The sequence below is a fragment of the Serinus canaria genome, chromosome 1A (assembly GCF_022539315.1).
Source record: "Serinus canaria isolate serCan28SL12 chromosome 1A, serCan2020, whole genome shotgun sequence".
NCBI classification, from domain to species: Eukaryota; Metazoa; Chordata; class Aves; order Passeriformes; family Fringillidae; genus Serinus; species Serinus canaria.
The window spans coordinates 47,630,243-47,644,741 of record NC_066314.1 but is presented as its reverse complement, the minus strand read 5'-3'; the positions used below and the strand labels follow the sequence as shown (position 1 = coordinate 47,644,741).

Sequence of the window (14,499 nt, the reverse complement as noted above, 5' to 3'; positions counted from 1 at the left end):
TGAAGACAAGAACTAGATGGAGACTAATCCCTGCTAGAAAGCAACACAATTCTTCCCTATTATCATTTCCTTTTCAGCACAAGCCATCCCAACTCTTGCCCAATTTCTGTTGTATTCAAGTGGCAACATGAACAGCTGGGGTTTCTTTCCGGATACTCTCTGACCATTTAAAACTGGAAGACTGGTATCTACAGCCTCCCAGGGGTGTATCCTCCCTTAAGGGCTGGGAGGGGTATTCCCAGCACTGTGTCCCATTACTTATGCTACAAGAGAGTATGTGTTGTCTACCTTGTCCTCTCTTGCCATGCAGACAGCTCTTTGCACCACTGTGTTTGTAGGCTCTGGGGACAATCATTAAGGACGCCCAGACCCTGGGCAGAAGGAGCACAGGGGTATTCTGATGAACCAAAGATGTACAGAACAACCCCACAGATCCACTGAAGGCTGAGTGGCTGGACTCAGTCCAGTTACTACTGGTAAACTGATGGTTCCAAAAACCAGGAGAACTTTTTCATAAAGTCATTTTTCTTTTTCCTTGCATCCTCAGTAAATCGAAGGAGAAAACCCGACAGTTCAATGAAACATTCAAACAGGAATAGGAAGCAACATACTGATTCTATCACAGAATTCAGGAAATGAAGCTGAACTTTCTGAAAAGTCATCAAGGACCCAAAGAAACGCTGACCAGATGGAACAGAAATTTTATCTTCTTAAACTGGTAGTCTTCTTGAGTTGATGTTTGCCCCCAGAATATACCACAAGTATATATCACAGAACAATTGAACTAAAAGCATCTCTGACTACAGACATTATCCAGATAATAAAATTACTAATCCAAATTTAGAAACCAGAAGAGGGCAACAAGAGACCCAGGTATAATCCAGGAGAGGATTCTTACCTTGTGCTTGGGGCACCTCACTGAGAAATTCTCTTCGTTTAGTAAACAATCTAAAAGAGGAGAAGACAGCAATGTATTATTTTTTTAATGAAAACCAACTTGAATAATACATCACATGTGTTAATCTTGCCTCACAGGTACACATTTTTCATTCAAAGATCTCTTCTAGGAATACTTTGTCAACATTACCTGATCTGTGTTTTATTAGCAGGTTCATTCCTTCCACCCCCAAAGTTTTAACAAACGAAGTAACTGAACACCCCGAGTGGTGAAAATGTTGCTTGGATTACCAAGCAACCTCGATATTCCCAATGATCTGTATGCAGTAAGAATGACAACAGCAAGCCTACAAATCCTGTATCCCAACCCCCCCTTCAGCTATTCCAGCCTTCTTCACTTTAGCACACAGAAGATGGACACATTCATCCAATCTGAACACACAATCCCTGCATTTCATAGTACAAATGCTGCCTTTCACCCTTACCCCAAGGCCCTGCCAGCATCAGGGAGAGCAGGGGTGTGTGTCTCTAGGTATGGGTGTATACAGTTTACTTGCAATCTCAAGTCCTGGTGGTAAATTTACACTGTGACCCTATGTCTGGTAGTCTGGTCACTCAGGCTGCCGTTAGATCTGCTTTCATGAATCTCATATGTGAAGTTTTTATGATCTAAAAAACAGTTCAGTTAATTATTTAAACATATTATGTAAAGTAAGGCACCTATATGGAACTGCTTATTTAGGAACAAATTAAGCAACACTGCCATTTGCAGAGCACTTACTTAGCAGCACTGCCAGAGTACGGATTGCTTCTCCTCACATCCCCCCTCCCAGACTATGCCTCTAAGTGATGCAAGTCGGCAGCTCCCAGAACTTCAGCCACAGGAAAAAGCAGCACTCCCCTCAGCACTCAGCTGCCTCCCCTGGGCACCCTGAATTGCAGGGTCACCACTCAACCTGCCCGAACGCCTGACACTGCTTGGTTCCAATCACCTCTTGCATCGGAGGCTGACCCAAGGCTGTCACCTCATGAGCAGGACCAAGCACCCATCCCCACCTCAGCACGACTGAGCAACGCTGCCCTGGAGAACTGAGCAAGGTGCTTCTGACCTCCTGCCTACTCCAACACACCCCAGGAGCTCACAAGTAGAGAAGTGCAATGGTAACTAAGATGGGCTAATTTAAAACGCTCTTAAGTATGTAGCATAACCAGTACTACCTGCTGTTTCAATCTGCTGGAAGAGTTTAGCAGACAGCAGGAGACTGGAACTAAAGCTTGAGGGAAAAGCTTTCTAGATACCCAAGCTTTGGCAGAGCATCCCTCTGCTAGGGAATGCTTAATGTTTCAACATGAATGCCTCTGTCTGAATCAAAGGGAAACAGCATGCAAGAGGCTAAGTTACTTGAGAGATTTTAGCAAAGGGGAGTAAAACCCTTAATCCTGCCTCAGATAATTTCAAATGTAGCATTAGCAAATCACAGGAAATAAATAAAATGTCTTCTCATTATAAGGGCAGGAATCATACATTTAGACTACAGCATGAATTATCGCTGCATAATACAGCAATCATCAAAAATATACAGAGCAATCATCAAAAACATACACAGTATGTTAGAACAGAATGGAGTTTTCTTCTTTGTTGGAAACCCAACATTGGTAATGAATGCAGTTCTTTAGCTAGTACATCAGAAAGGAAGATTGTACAAGGATCAGGAAGAAGTGCCTGAAACCTTGTACCTAATGCCTGGTCTGTGTGTGGAGCTCTATTTCTTACTAAGGTCAGCATTTTTGTTGCAAATACTAATAGCAGATCCAATTAATAGCAATTTTTTTTTGTTTCTGTTAAAGGACAACTATGAAAAATGTCATCAGCACACTGCAGAAAATCAGCTGAATACCAATAAGGCAGAAATTGTTCATCATTACAAAGCTGGCCTGGATTTTGGTTAGCAGTTCCAAGTATTTTATATAACAGATTACAATTTGTCATGAAGTCAGCAGACACAGGGCTATGATCAGCTCATTGTGGCAGAAAGCGAAAAGAACTGAGACTCGTCCTTGTTTCCACAGATTTTTCTCCATAAAGTAGTCAGGGAAAACCTAAAACACTTTTAATAGAAGCAATTATTCTTCTGTAAGCTTCATACTTTTGTCTCACCCTCTGTGTTCTGCCTGTTACTCATCTTTAATGATACTTGTGAAGACACAGGATTTCTGTTCTCTGAAAATTCATTTCATTTTCCTGTTAATCTTTTCCTAATTTACAGTCAAAAATCTTCTGTAAGTGGTACTGCCTGCGATATATGTTGTAGGGACAAGTGTGCCGCAACCATCAGGATTTGACTCCAGGTGGGGAGGAACAAGCAGAGGGAGAGAATATAAAATTTCAGAAAACAAAGATCTTGTTTCCATGGAGACATCCCTAGGACTAAGTTATCTTGATACATCAGCGACTCTTCATAAATTTGGACAGATGAAAGCCAAACACAATGTTAGCTACAGTCATTTCCATACAAAAATTATTTAAGTGATCTTGATTTTTATGTAAACGGCTAAGAAATGTTCAGCTCTCTCACACCCTATATTGCCAAAGACTATTTTCTATGAAAGGAAATTAAAAGACAGCCTGAATTATCTATATAGAAGCATCCATATGTACAAACTGGCAACTTACAAAGCCACGTGCCTTGCACAGCACTCCATTAGCAACAGCAGGGCAGAGCCTGGCCCCTCACCAGGGTGGGTTGGACACCGACCACTGGTGCAGGAGGCAGAGCTCAGGTCCCACCTCAGGGCTGCCTTCAGTGCTGCAAGGAGCCATTTGACACATTGCAGCCTCCAGCCCTTTCCCAAAACGTACTGCCTTTCACAAGGCACAGTAACTGACTGGGACCAACTTCTAACCCACACCGATGCAAAGGCAGAAACGCTTCGGCTCACATTGCAACTGCTTCAAAATACAACACGGGTATTTAATCTCAGCTAAGGCACGGTCACTTCCAGGAATTCAGGCAAACCAAGTGTGTGTGACTCAACATACCCTAAAAAACACTCCACAAGTGTTTTCTGTTTGGCTTTATTTCTCTGAGATACAAAAACAGTCATACATATTCCAAAAGCCTGAAAGCCCTTGTAAATGTTAACACAAATTTCTGAGGATTCAAGAGAGATCTGTGACAGATCCTAAATAAAGCAAGGTGGCACCATCCTTCAAAGCAGGATGGTTGATTTCAAAATGGAACTACCACTGAGCTCAAGGAAGCTGAGAAGCACCTGTACAGTTTCACTACAGAAAGACAGTAGAACTGCAAAACCAATAAAAAGCGTTTATAGGCTGAGCAAAGAGAAATAATGTTGATTTGTTTTCCAAGGAAGCCTACATTTTCTGCTCGGTCATAAATGAAAACCAGATCTTATGCCACATAGCTTGCTTATTTCCTTTATACAGATTTATTGGAAGAGTGTCTGTAGATTCAGACAGCTTGATTACACCCACAGATAAAACCAACTGCAAACAAGGTCTTTTACTGTCACACCATCAGGCTGAAATTTTAAATGCTGAGAATCTACTTCAAGCTGGGGCTTTTTTATTTGTTTTGGTTGAAAACTTCAGTTGAAGCAGCCCAACGATTTCCTTAAAACTCTTTCTTGGAAAAAGTTATTCCGCCCATGAGAAACATCCCAGGATTTTTTCTCTGAAAAGCTCTACAATATCCTGATTTTCAGTAGGACCTGGACTTCAGCTAAGGCATTCCCTTGCCAGCTACCACAAAACCAGCAAACAGAACTCCTTGAAAAGCAATATGGGGATTTTCATGTGCACATCCTTAGAAGAGGCCTATTAGATTTTAGTAGCTAGGTACTTTTAAAAATTCCACCAAATATACTTCTGTTTGGGGGTGATCAGGCCTTTCCTGTAAACGAACCTCTGCCCTCAGATTCAGGCACCAGTCCCAAAAGCAGTGAAGCTGTGAGGGGACACTTCTAAGACTCAAGCAACCCAAAAGAAGAAAGTGGCCATTTCAAAACTGCAAAATGGGAAGCACTAATCCAGCAGGTAGAAGTGAAAACAGTACTGAGAAAGGCAGCCAAGATACAGAAAGAATGGAGGCTAGCAGGAGGAAGACCAGTGCTACTGAAAGTCAGGGGCAGGGAATTAAGGATGAGTGCCAGCAGGAGGCTAAGACAAAGAGCTGATTGGAAAAAGGCATAGAAAGGTGAAGCAGAGAATAAAAAGGACAATATACAAGAACAAACCAGGACTAGCAGGGTGAGGTGTGAGAAGGAGCTGAGTTAGGAGAACCAAATGGCAGTAACAAAGCCCAGAGACAATAAGGAGCTAGAAAAAAGAAAGGAGAGGAGGAGGTGAAGTAAGGGCAGAGAGGAGAAAGCCAGAGTGCGAGCTAGAAAACTGGAAAAAGGAAAAGTCAGAAAGAATTAGGAGGAATTGGGTCTTACAAAGAGACTGGAGCAAGAAATTTTTAAGGAGGGGCCTGAGACCAGCAAGATAAAAGACGTGTGGCTGGTATGAGAAGTCAAAGAGAAGAATACATCAGACATACAGATGAAAAGGAAGAAATAGATAGGAAAATGTATTAAAAAAGCACCAATGAAGTATTTTGTTCTCACTAAACCATACTCCTCCTGAAGGGAAACCAGAGACTCACCAGTTTTACTAACTCCTCTGCTATTTTTTAAATATATTTGTGAAATATACAGTCCAAGTATCCTATCTCCATACAGTTCTTGCAATTTATTACTGCCATATTACTCAAAGGAGGGAAATTAGCTTGGAATTGTGCTCTCCAACAGATGGCCACATGACAACATGATGTCTCATAACAAAATTAAAAGAAGTAAGCATAGCCTTGGAACTTGAACACAAAAAGCTACTCTAAAAAAATCTAACAGGTTGCAAAGTCAAGACAAAAGTGAAAAAAAGCTAAGTTTAATTTAACCCAGGTCTACACATTATATAGCAGACATGTTACATTTAAATGGGACTAAATAGTATGATTATATACTGGTTTTGTACATGATGCTGCCTCTTCCATGCATGACACGCAACTGCTCTTGGGAACCAGTCATGACTGTTCAGTACATTTCTCATTTTGGAGAATCCTACATTTGCTGAAGTGGGGTAGAGTAAATATAGCTGAAGAAAAAGGAGATTATCTGAATTTTGATATCAGAATTTAGAACCCAGAAAATGCTACATATTGTATCTAGTAAAACGTGAATTTAAATTAAGCCCTCAAATTATTTGGAACATTCACTATAATTTTTGTTTTTTCATGGTACTGAAAAGGGCAAGTCACAAATCAGAAACAAATATATACTAAACGCAACATGAATGTGAATCTGATTGGTGATTGTGTGTCTCAAACACACTGTACAAAAGCAAGTTTATTAATGTTCACGAAACTCTCAGGCATGACAGAGATGAACATCACAGGCAATCTCCCAGTTCTACCTTCAGAACTGAGAAGGAATCATCTGCAGCATGACAGAGATCCAGTAAGGACAACGTATGTTCATGAATGAGTACCTCTCCATCCTACAGGCTGAGGTAGGGCCTTAGGAAAAGACATATCAGCCCTTAATTAGGTGATTACTTTAAGGGAGATAACACTACAATTACATGGACACCCTTATTTCTGGTACTTTTTGAGTATGTAATTTTTGCAACCTGAATAATCTTCCTTTCATGTGAAGTCAAGGACTCTCTCTCTCATAGTAGTACTGTGGTACTAGAATATTCCACTGCAATATTAATTTTAAAATAACATTCCTATTAGAATAAAATGCACATCTCCAATAGGGTGGGACTTCACAGTGAGAGGTGCAGTGCAGTAACACAGAAATGAGCATTCCTACTTCAAATACTCTAACATTTGGAAGGCAGCATAAAATGGGTGGTGAACAAGTGGGTTGCTGCGGAATTGGAATAACAAACAGGAAGCCTGCAATTATTTTCCAGTCTAGAGTTGTAATCTTGAATCCTTTCCTGCTTGTTATCAGACCAAGTTTTGTATGACAGAAATGAGTTACAAGGGACTGGAAAAGTGGGGTATTATTTACTCTTAGGTTGAATTCTTTTTTACCCAAGAACAAAGTTTATCTCCATGAAAAACTGTCATTACTGCACAAAACCCACAAAACTCACAAGCCCAGGCTCATAGCTGGAAATAGTATCATGCAAACAATTAGCTTGTAGAAGGATGAAATTGGACCTACTCAAGAGACTGGCTGAAGTGCTTCTTAGGAGGGAGAAGGAGGGTTGTGCTGCAAATGGTACTGATGATTCTACAAACACAAACACTTGAAATCTTTACTAGGAGCACCCATAGGAGTATAACCCTGAAAGAAGTTATACTCCTATGGAGTTGCTGCTTACTTACATCCTTTTAACAAAGGGTTTCTATTTTTGGCAAGAAAAGAGTGATCAGTTCTCACACTGCAGCCAAATTTCAGTTACTGCAGCTGCACTCCCCCAAACCAAAATCTGCTCTTTCAGGCAGATTCTTTTTCATTACAAGCTCCATCTTGTCCCAACCTATTACTGTACGCTGTTTATTGCATGCCTTTTCTCGCCATTTTCATTACTTTATCTTCACAGTAGGAGAGAAACTGAGAGGAAGTAATTTGTAAAATACCTCAGAATTATTTTGTGTAGTATGATTTGAGTAATTACGGAATTCAGTTGTCATTTGTTCCTACCTGCATCGATGGCACATGGGTAATGGTATCGGAAGGAGCAGCCTTTGTTGTAGCAGCCTAAGGTGGCTCCTGGTTCCTGGCAATGGGAACATTTCTGAAAGGAAAACCAAAAAACAGTAATGAAGATTGCAGCCATTTTTCTGAATACCTGTATTTTCCTGGGAATTTTATCAACCAGCACAATTATTTGATAAATCATATTTATTCCAGCACAATTTTGTTGATAAATCATGTTAAACTCTATCTTTCTACACCACACAAAAAAAGATCTTTCAAACAAGTAAAACATAAGCTTTTCAGTTGTGCTAAGCAGGCAAGAAATACAAATGTTCAACCATTCAGAAACAATTTGAAATACTTCTCAAATCTGTTTTACTGGCCTGTGTTTCGTACCTGACACTGACATCACTATTAAAATAGGAGGAAAAAGAGTGGTTTTGAACCTACAGGAGCTTTAAAAGGAGAATTAGCATGACAAATAATGATTTAGAAGACACCATCATAAATGTAATTTGGTTACATCATTCTCACTATCACTAGCAGTTGAAGATGATCATGGCCAAGTTCAATGTTTTTTCACAGGTGATCAGAAAAGGTTTATCTGGAGCAAGAGAAGATGCCATCATGGGAAAACACCTCATCATCACAGAAATGGCACATGTCCAAAAAGTGCACTTGCAGTGCAACAAGGATGCTCATACAATTACTGTCAAAGTAGCTCACACTCATCTGATGACCACGTTCAATTTTCATTACTTAAATACTATTAGCTCAACTAGTCAATGATGTATTCGGCCATAACATCAGACAATTGTGAAAGCAGAAAGAAAGTCTCTCACCCATTTACTTCATCCTGAATGACTTAAGAAATGACCTCAGGAAGTAATTCTAGAGCACATCTCATTCAGACAGCTGTTTTATTTCTTTAATGTATACACTAAGTGATTTTTGTTAACTAATCTGATTCTGATAAAAGCTTATTTCTGACAGGTTGACATTTCTCCCTTAAAAAAAGATGTAGCCATACCTGGTAGAATCCACCAAATGCTAGGAGACTGCTACTATTTAAAAATCTAGTGGCAGAAAACAAAGAGAGGAACTACCATAATTTTTGAGTCACACTTTAAGAAGACAGGAATTTTGTTTATTCTGCTATATACAACCAACACCATAATAAAGCCCTGTATAATTGGTACAATTCACCTTGAATTCAGGCTGTGAGAAGTTCCCTTTGGTCCCTGCCTGCACACAGGGATGATGACATGATCTAAAATCACTGCTGCTACTGGAAAAGCCAGTGTCAAACTACGCTGCTCTACTGTCGCTACCAGCGAGCCACACCTGCACCGCACCTGCACCGCACCCGAGCAGCTGCCCAAGCCAGCAGCGCACCTGGCACCGGACACAGGCACGGCCTTCCCGCCATACGGGGACATTCATCTCCACACACAGCCACATCCCCTGGCCCACACGTCTTCAATCCCCGATCAGCACACACGCTGCAGTGGAGATCTGAAGAACAGACATGGCCAAAGCTAACAGCCACAGCAAAGTTCCTCACTCGGCACAGTAAACAGGGCGTTGATTACAGAATTTCCGAACCCTCTGAGAATATCTGACAGTTATTGTTCTTCCTACTATTCTATGCTATGCAGAGATGACTATAGTTTGTATTTAAATGCCTGAATGAAGATGAAAGCAAAACTAGCTCCAGCCATAAACCAGCGGGCCCTTTTCAAATCAAAGCAGATGCAACTAACAGAAAAGCCTGTGAGATGTCAGTTCTCGTGACATCTACAACTGCAATTTTGAGTAACACCTTCTCTTTATGGGTATGCCAAAGCATCCTGAGCCTGATTGTCAGTACTTCCTACTAAATTGTGTCTATATTCTAAGCACGACAAACTACTACAGTATTTATGATGCAAGGGAAGTATCCCTGAGGCCTAGAAAGAGACACACAAGCAGCTTATTATTGCCTGTCAGAACATCAATGCAAGTTTCCAAAGATTAAAAAAAGAGGCTAAACCAATACTGAAATGTGCACCAAAATATACAGACCACTAGCCAAACTGCAACATAATCCACTCTCCCATGGGAGTAAAACCAAACTTCATCCACAGAAAATGTCTTTTCCTGGCTTTGAAGTAAACTCTAGAAAGATATTATGTACTGGCAACAGTCCCAGATTCACCTATGCCAAGTACTCACAAAGTGCAGCTTGAGGAGTTCTGAAACAGAGCTCTGTACCTGTGTACTTTATTCTTGCTTTTAGATGTGGCTGACTGGGATTAATTATTCTAACAGGAGAGAACCCAAATTGACTATTCTTTTTGAATGCAGATATGAATTTCTAGTCTTGTTCCTCAGAGGCATTCTGCCCTCCCCACTTTATCTCATCTTTTACGTACCATCACACTGTTGCAACAGAAGGTCATTCTCCCCTGGAACACTGTGTCCTGTGCAGAGCAGTCAATAAGAGCATAAGAACTACAGCTGCAGAGATTGAACTGCAGCTATATAAATTATTTCTTAACACTAAAAAGGCATGTCTTAAAAGAGTATGGTGTGTGATACAACAGAAAACAAGACCTCTAGCAAAATTTTTGATACTTTTCCAAAAGGTAATTTATCTTTTGAACTTACTCTTTGGTGCATCCAGCATGGTTGATGTCACTATTCTGAAAATCACATTCTGAAACATGACAAGCATTTTGACAAATTTTCAGCAGAGAATGGGTAAGGAATGCTTTAAAATTGTTTGTGATTTTAGGAGTGATCAGACAGTAAAAGTGGGTAGTTAAGATGCCAGTGCATGTGCATTGAGCCTTCACTGCCCCTTTTTTTAAGTCTGGCAGACAAACAAGAGATTTTACCAAGGTTACCTGTGCTACGCCCACAACAGCAATTCCCCAGTGGATGACTATGCCACTGACGGCTCAAGGCAGAGATCATCTGCTGCTGTTGGCTCCCCTGCTGCTGAACAAGTCTCCACTCTGGCAGATGCTTCTGCTTTTCACAAGCCGCTGACAGTCTAATGGCCCCATTTCTTCTACCTCCCGGGACCCCCAACCATCTGCTTCTTTCAGGGGAAGCTGAGGGAACCACATTCACAATAACCACTCTTCTTACCAAGTTCTTCCTTCTTGGCACACCTGAGTGACTGAACAAAGCAGACACCCTACAAAGCTGTGTGGTTCTAAAACAACTTCCGAGTCTATCACCTTATCTTTGAAAGAGACTATCATCATGTAGTGCCACATGGTTTCCAAACACACCCAGGTGTTTCCACGAAGACAAAAAAAAAAAAGTGCTTAAAAAATTTCTGGATGGTCTCACACTCTTCTTTTCCAAAACAGTGCTGCTGTGCCTTAAAAGGTAAAAAGATACCTCCTTCCTGCTGGTACTTTCTGTAGCTTTGGTTAGCTACATTTCTCATCTCACGTAGTTATGCTTCAAAATAAAAAATATGTACACTACAACTAGGAAATATTCTAACACCAAAATAAGATCACAGAACTTCTTACAGGAAATGTGTAAGTTCAGCATAATGAGGATTAATTGTTCTCTTGGTCCACCAGCAAATTTTCACCCAAACTCCACCATCCTGCAGCCATTCGCCAGCAGATGGTAGCAGCCTGCTTGTCACTTGTAAAGGAATTATAGCATTCTTAGCCAGGGAAACAGCACTCCAGCTCTCCTGGGAAGAGAAATTCCTTTTGCTCAGTAAGCAGCCTGCTTAACCTCCCCTGCTTTAAAGAGTTGAAGGCTGGTACTTGGAGTGTGCTCCCAGTGGGAGGTGCCAATGGATAGTAATCATTGCCAGGCATCTAATCAACTCTTGGCTTAAATGTAAAAAAAAAGAAAAAAAAAAAGGAGGGAAAAAAAGAGACCACACAGCAAAGACTGATTCATAGGTCCTATCTCCACAATTCATCTCTGACCACAAGGCACATATATCTCACTTAGAATAGGCTGGAGAGACTGAAAAGTGCCATTTAGAAGAGACTCCATCCTATGAACTAAATTATCAATAGTATTAAAGCCAGATACACTGTCTCTACCTCTCCCAGCTATCAGCAGCCCATTCCTTCCTTGCTACAGCTCATCATTCTGTGTCTACCAAAATGAAGAAAGAGCCAACCTGGAAGTATGAACAGCTGAGGGACAGCTACCACAGGGGCAGCAGAACAGCTCTGATTCACTTAAAATGCTACAGCATCTACCAACTATATTTCTTTTGCTTTATGCTTGGCTTTTTCCCTCTTGCAATCTGTGTTCTTTCACTCCTCTGAGACCACACTGCTATATGTAATAAGAGTACGCTTTTGAGTACCTTTTTTGCTTCCTTCAGATTTGTACCCAACTCCATGGAAGTGCTGTAACATAAAGATATTCTGAGCTACCTACCTTCCTCCTCCTAAACAAGCACAAAGCTCTTAGCCTTGTGAAAACCAGAGCCTCAAGCTGCTCAAGTAAAGCACTCACTTCCTCACTTTGGCTCTGCACTGACAGAGATAGTATCTTTGTCCTTAGATAAAGTACTTCTTAGTACTGGAATCCTACAGTGGACATGGGTTTTGCTGGTGGGAGGATGGAAACTGCTAACTAGCCCTTCCAAAATATTCTGGGCAGGAGCAGGAACAGCTGCTTAGAAGCAGAAATTAATTGCTTGTAACACTAATGTAAGGTGTTTCCAGACGACTCCTCAGCCATCTTCCTTGCTGAACAATTACCAAACCAGTTTACACCAGGACATTCACAACAGGATCATATTTTCTGCTGTCTGTAATACGAAGCATCCCTTCTTGATCAGTGGTTATATCCCCTATAACTCAGACCTCTTGGCTTCCTCTCTTCCAGTGATCAGTTTTTCCTTTGGTTTGTTTTCTTTCTTTTTCCTTTGCTTTGCTTTCTAGGCATCTCCTTGTTTTGCCCCTTCTCCCATACCAGCATCAAGAATGCATAAAAGGAGTAAAATTGAAAGCAGCAAGTGAAGGTTACTAACAAAGCAAAGCAAGCAAGAAGTGAAATATACGTGGCATTAATTATACAGGTACAAGTCTTTGCTTTACATGGTATATGTATTTTTCATACTCTCCTTCTCCTGTTTAAATTATAAGCTTTTAGGAAAACAATTGCTTCTGTATAATTGCACTGCACAAATGCAGATGTAAGATAATGAGGACTTCAGAGTCAGCTGCAATATTAGGAAGGAGGGCCTTCTGACTATTTCTGATTAAACAGTTGGCAGGCTCGGCAGAGGCTCAGATTTAATATCCAGGCGAAAGGGCAACAGAAACAGCAGGCAGCCACATTCTCTTTCCTGGAAAGTGGGATACAAAGAGACAACTTATTCCAAAAAGCTACAAGAAAAAATAAAAATAAATAAGTGTGTGTGTGTATACATATATATACTGCTTACTACAGGAGAAAGAAACATGCAATTTTGAAACACTTCTGCAAAAAGGGACCAAGATGAAAAAAGCAAGGTGGGAAGACATTTTCAGGAAACAGGAGAGGAAAAGAGTTCTTCCACTCTGATGTGCAGATACTGGTTAATGAAAAAAAATTGTTTATGTGATGAGGCTAGAGATAACAACCAGTACTAAAGGACACAGTACTATTAGTTTACATTTCCTTACAAACAATTTTAACTTATCAAAAAAACCAGACACGGAATATCAGTAAAATGAACCCCACAATTAAAAACATAAAAATCTTTAAACCTGCATCACAAAAAGGCATCTCTTGCCAATGATGATATCTTCCTGTAGCAAGCAAATCAAATAATAAAGGATAATATTTCAGAAGTAAAACTGGACAGCTGTCTTCAAGTCAAGAAACTAAGGACAAATTTAGATTCCAAGATTTCAGCAAACAGACAAATCAATTATCTGGAAAATGCTATACTAATAAAGGTGCATTAGGAAACACGATAAAAAGTTAGAACTGCAGTGCTGCACAGGCTGCTGAAGCACAAAGGGAAGCTGCAGCTCAAAATGGATGGCATAGAAAAAAAAAACCACAAGAAATGCAAGAGCTGGAAAATGTCTTAAAAATGGAAAATCCTATTCAATACATGTGAAACTGATTATGCTAGAACAGAAGCACTTGAAAATAAGAGCAGAGTGTTTTATTACCCTCAACTAGAAGGAAAAATAGAATGCAACAAGAACAGAAATAAACATTTAGTTTTAACAAAGAATGGTTTGCCAGCAATAATTTTAAGGTCCTATGCAGACACTTAAGCTATTCAACTGCCCTTATAGAGACTCTCAAGAAGGGGGGTGAACAGTAAGATGGGAAAACTTGTGAAGTTTGTAAAATTATCCAGGGTAGTCAGACCTTAAACTGATAGTAAAAAGCTGCAAAACCATCTCACAGCCATGGATAAAATGGAGATGAAAATTACTATTGTTAAGTGTAAGGTAAAAATATTTTCACCTATGCACATACATGATGTTAGATTCTAAAGTAGCTTTTACTACTCATAGGAAAGTATTAGTAGTCATCCTAGACAGAAACATCATGCAGTCCCCACAGCACAAAAAAGGACAGCCAAAATGTAAGCAGTTATAATGAAACTCAAATGTTCACGATGCCTGTCTGTTACTCTTGCAGCAGCCTGACACGGTAATATTGTGTGTGGTTCTGGTGACCCTCTTAAGAAAGGAGTACAACTGATCAGAAACAAAAATGGACAGACTACAGAGATAACTAGGAATGTAAAGAACTTGTATTTAAGAGAAGTCTAAGTATTTGGAAAAGAGAGAACTGAAGGGGGATTGAAACCTACAAAATCCAATACGATGCACATAAAAGAATGATTCTTAGCCATTTCCAAGAAGGAAGAGCAGGTTCAAATGTAACATAAACCTG

At 40.2% G+C, this 14,499-nt stretch overlaps 1 protein-coding gene across 6 annotated transcripts in view; it reads right to left on the bottom strand.

Moving 5' to 3' along the window:
- The window catches only part of TCF20 (transcription factor 20), a 130,017-nt gene that overhangs the window by 7,285 nt on the left and 108,233 nt on the right, over positions 1-14,499 (bottom strand). For all 6 annotated transcript variants that reach the window (XM_050982276.1, XM_050982285.1, XM_050982288.1 and 3 more), the window contains 2 exons: positions 7,618-7,711; positions 899-948 (listed from right to left, as the gene is read on the bottom strand). In XM_050982276.1, coding sequence (XP_050838233.1) covers positions 899-948; positions 7,618-7,711 — 144 coding nt within the window. The remainder of the gene's footprint in view (positions 1-898; positions 949-7,617; positions 7,712-14,499) is intronic.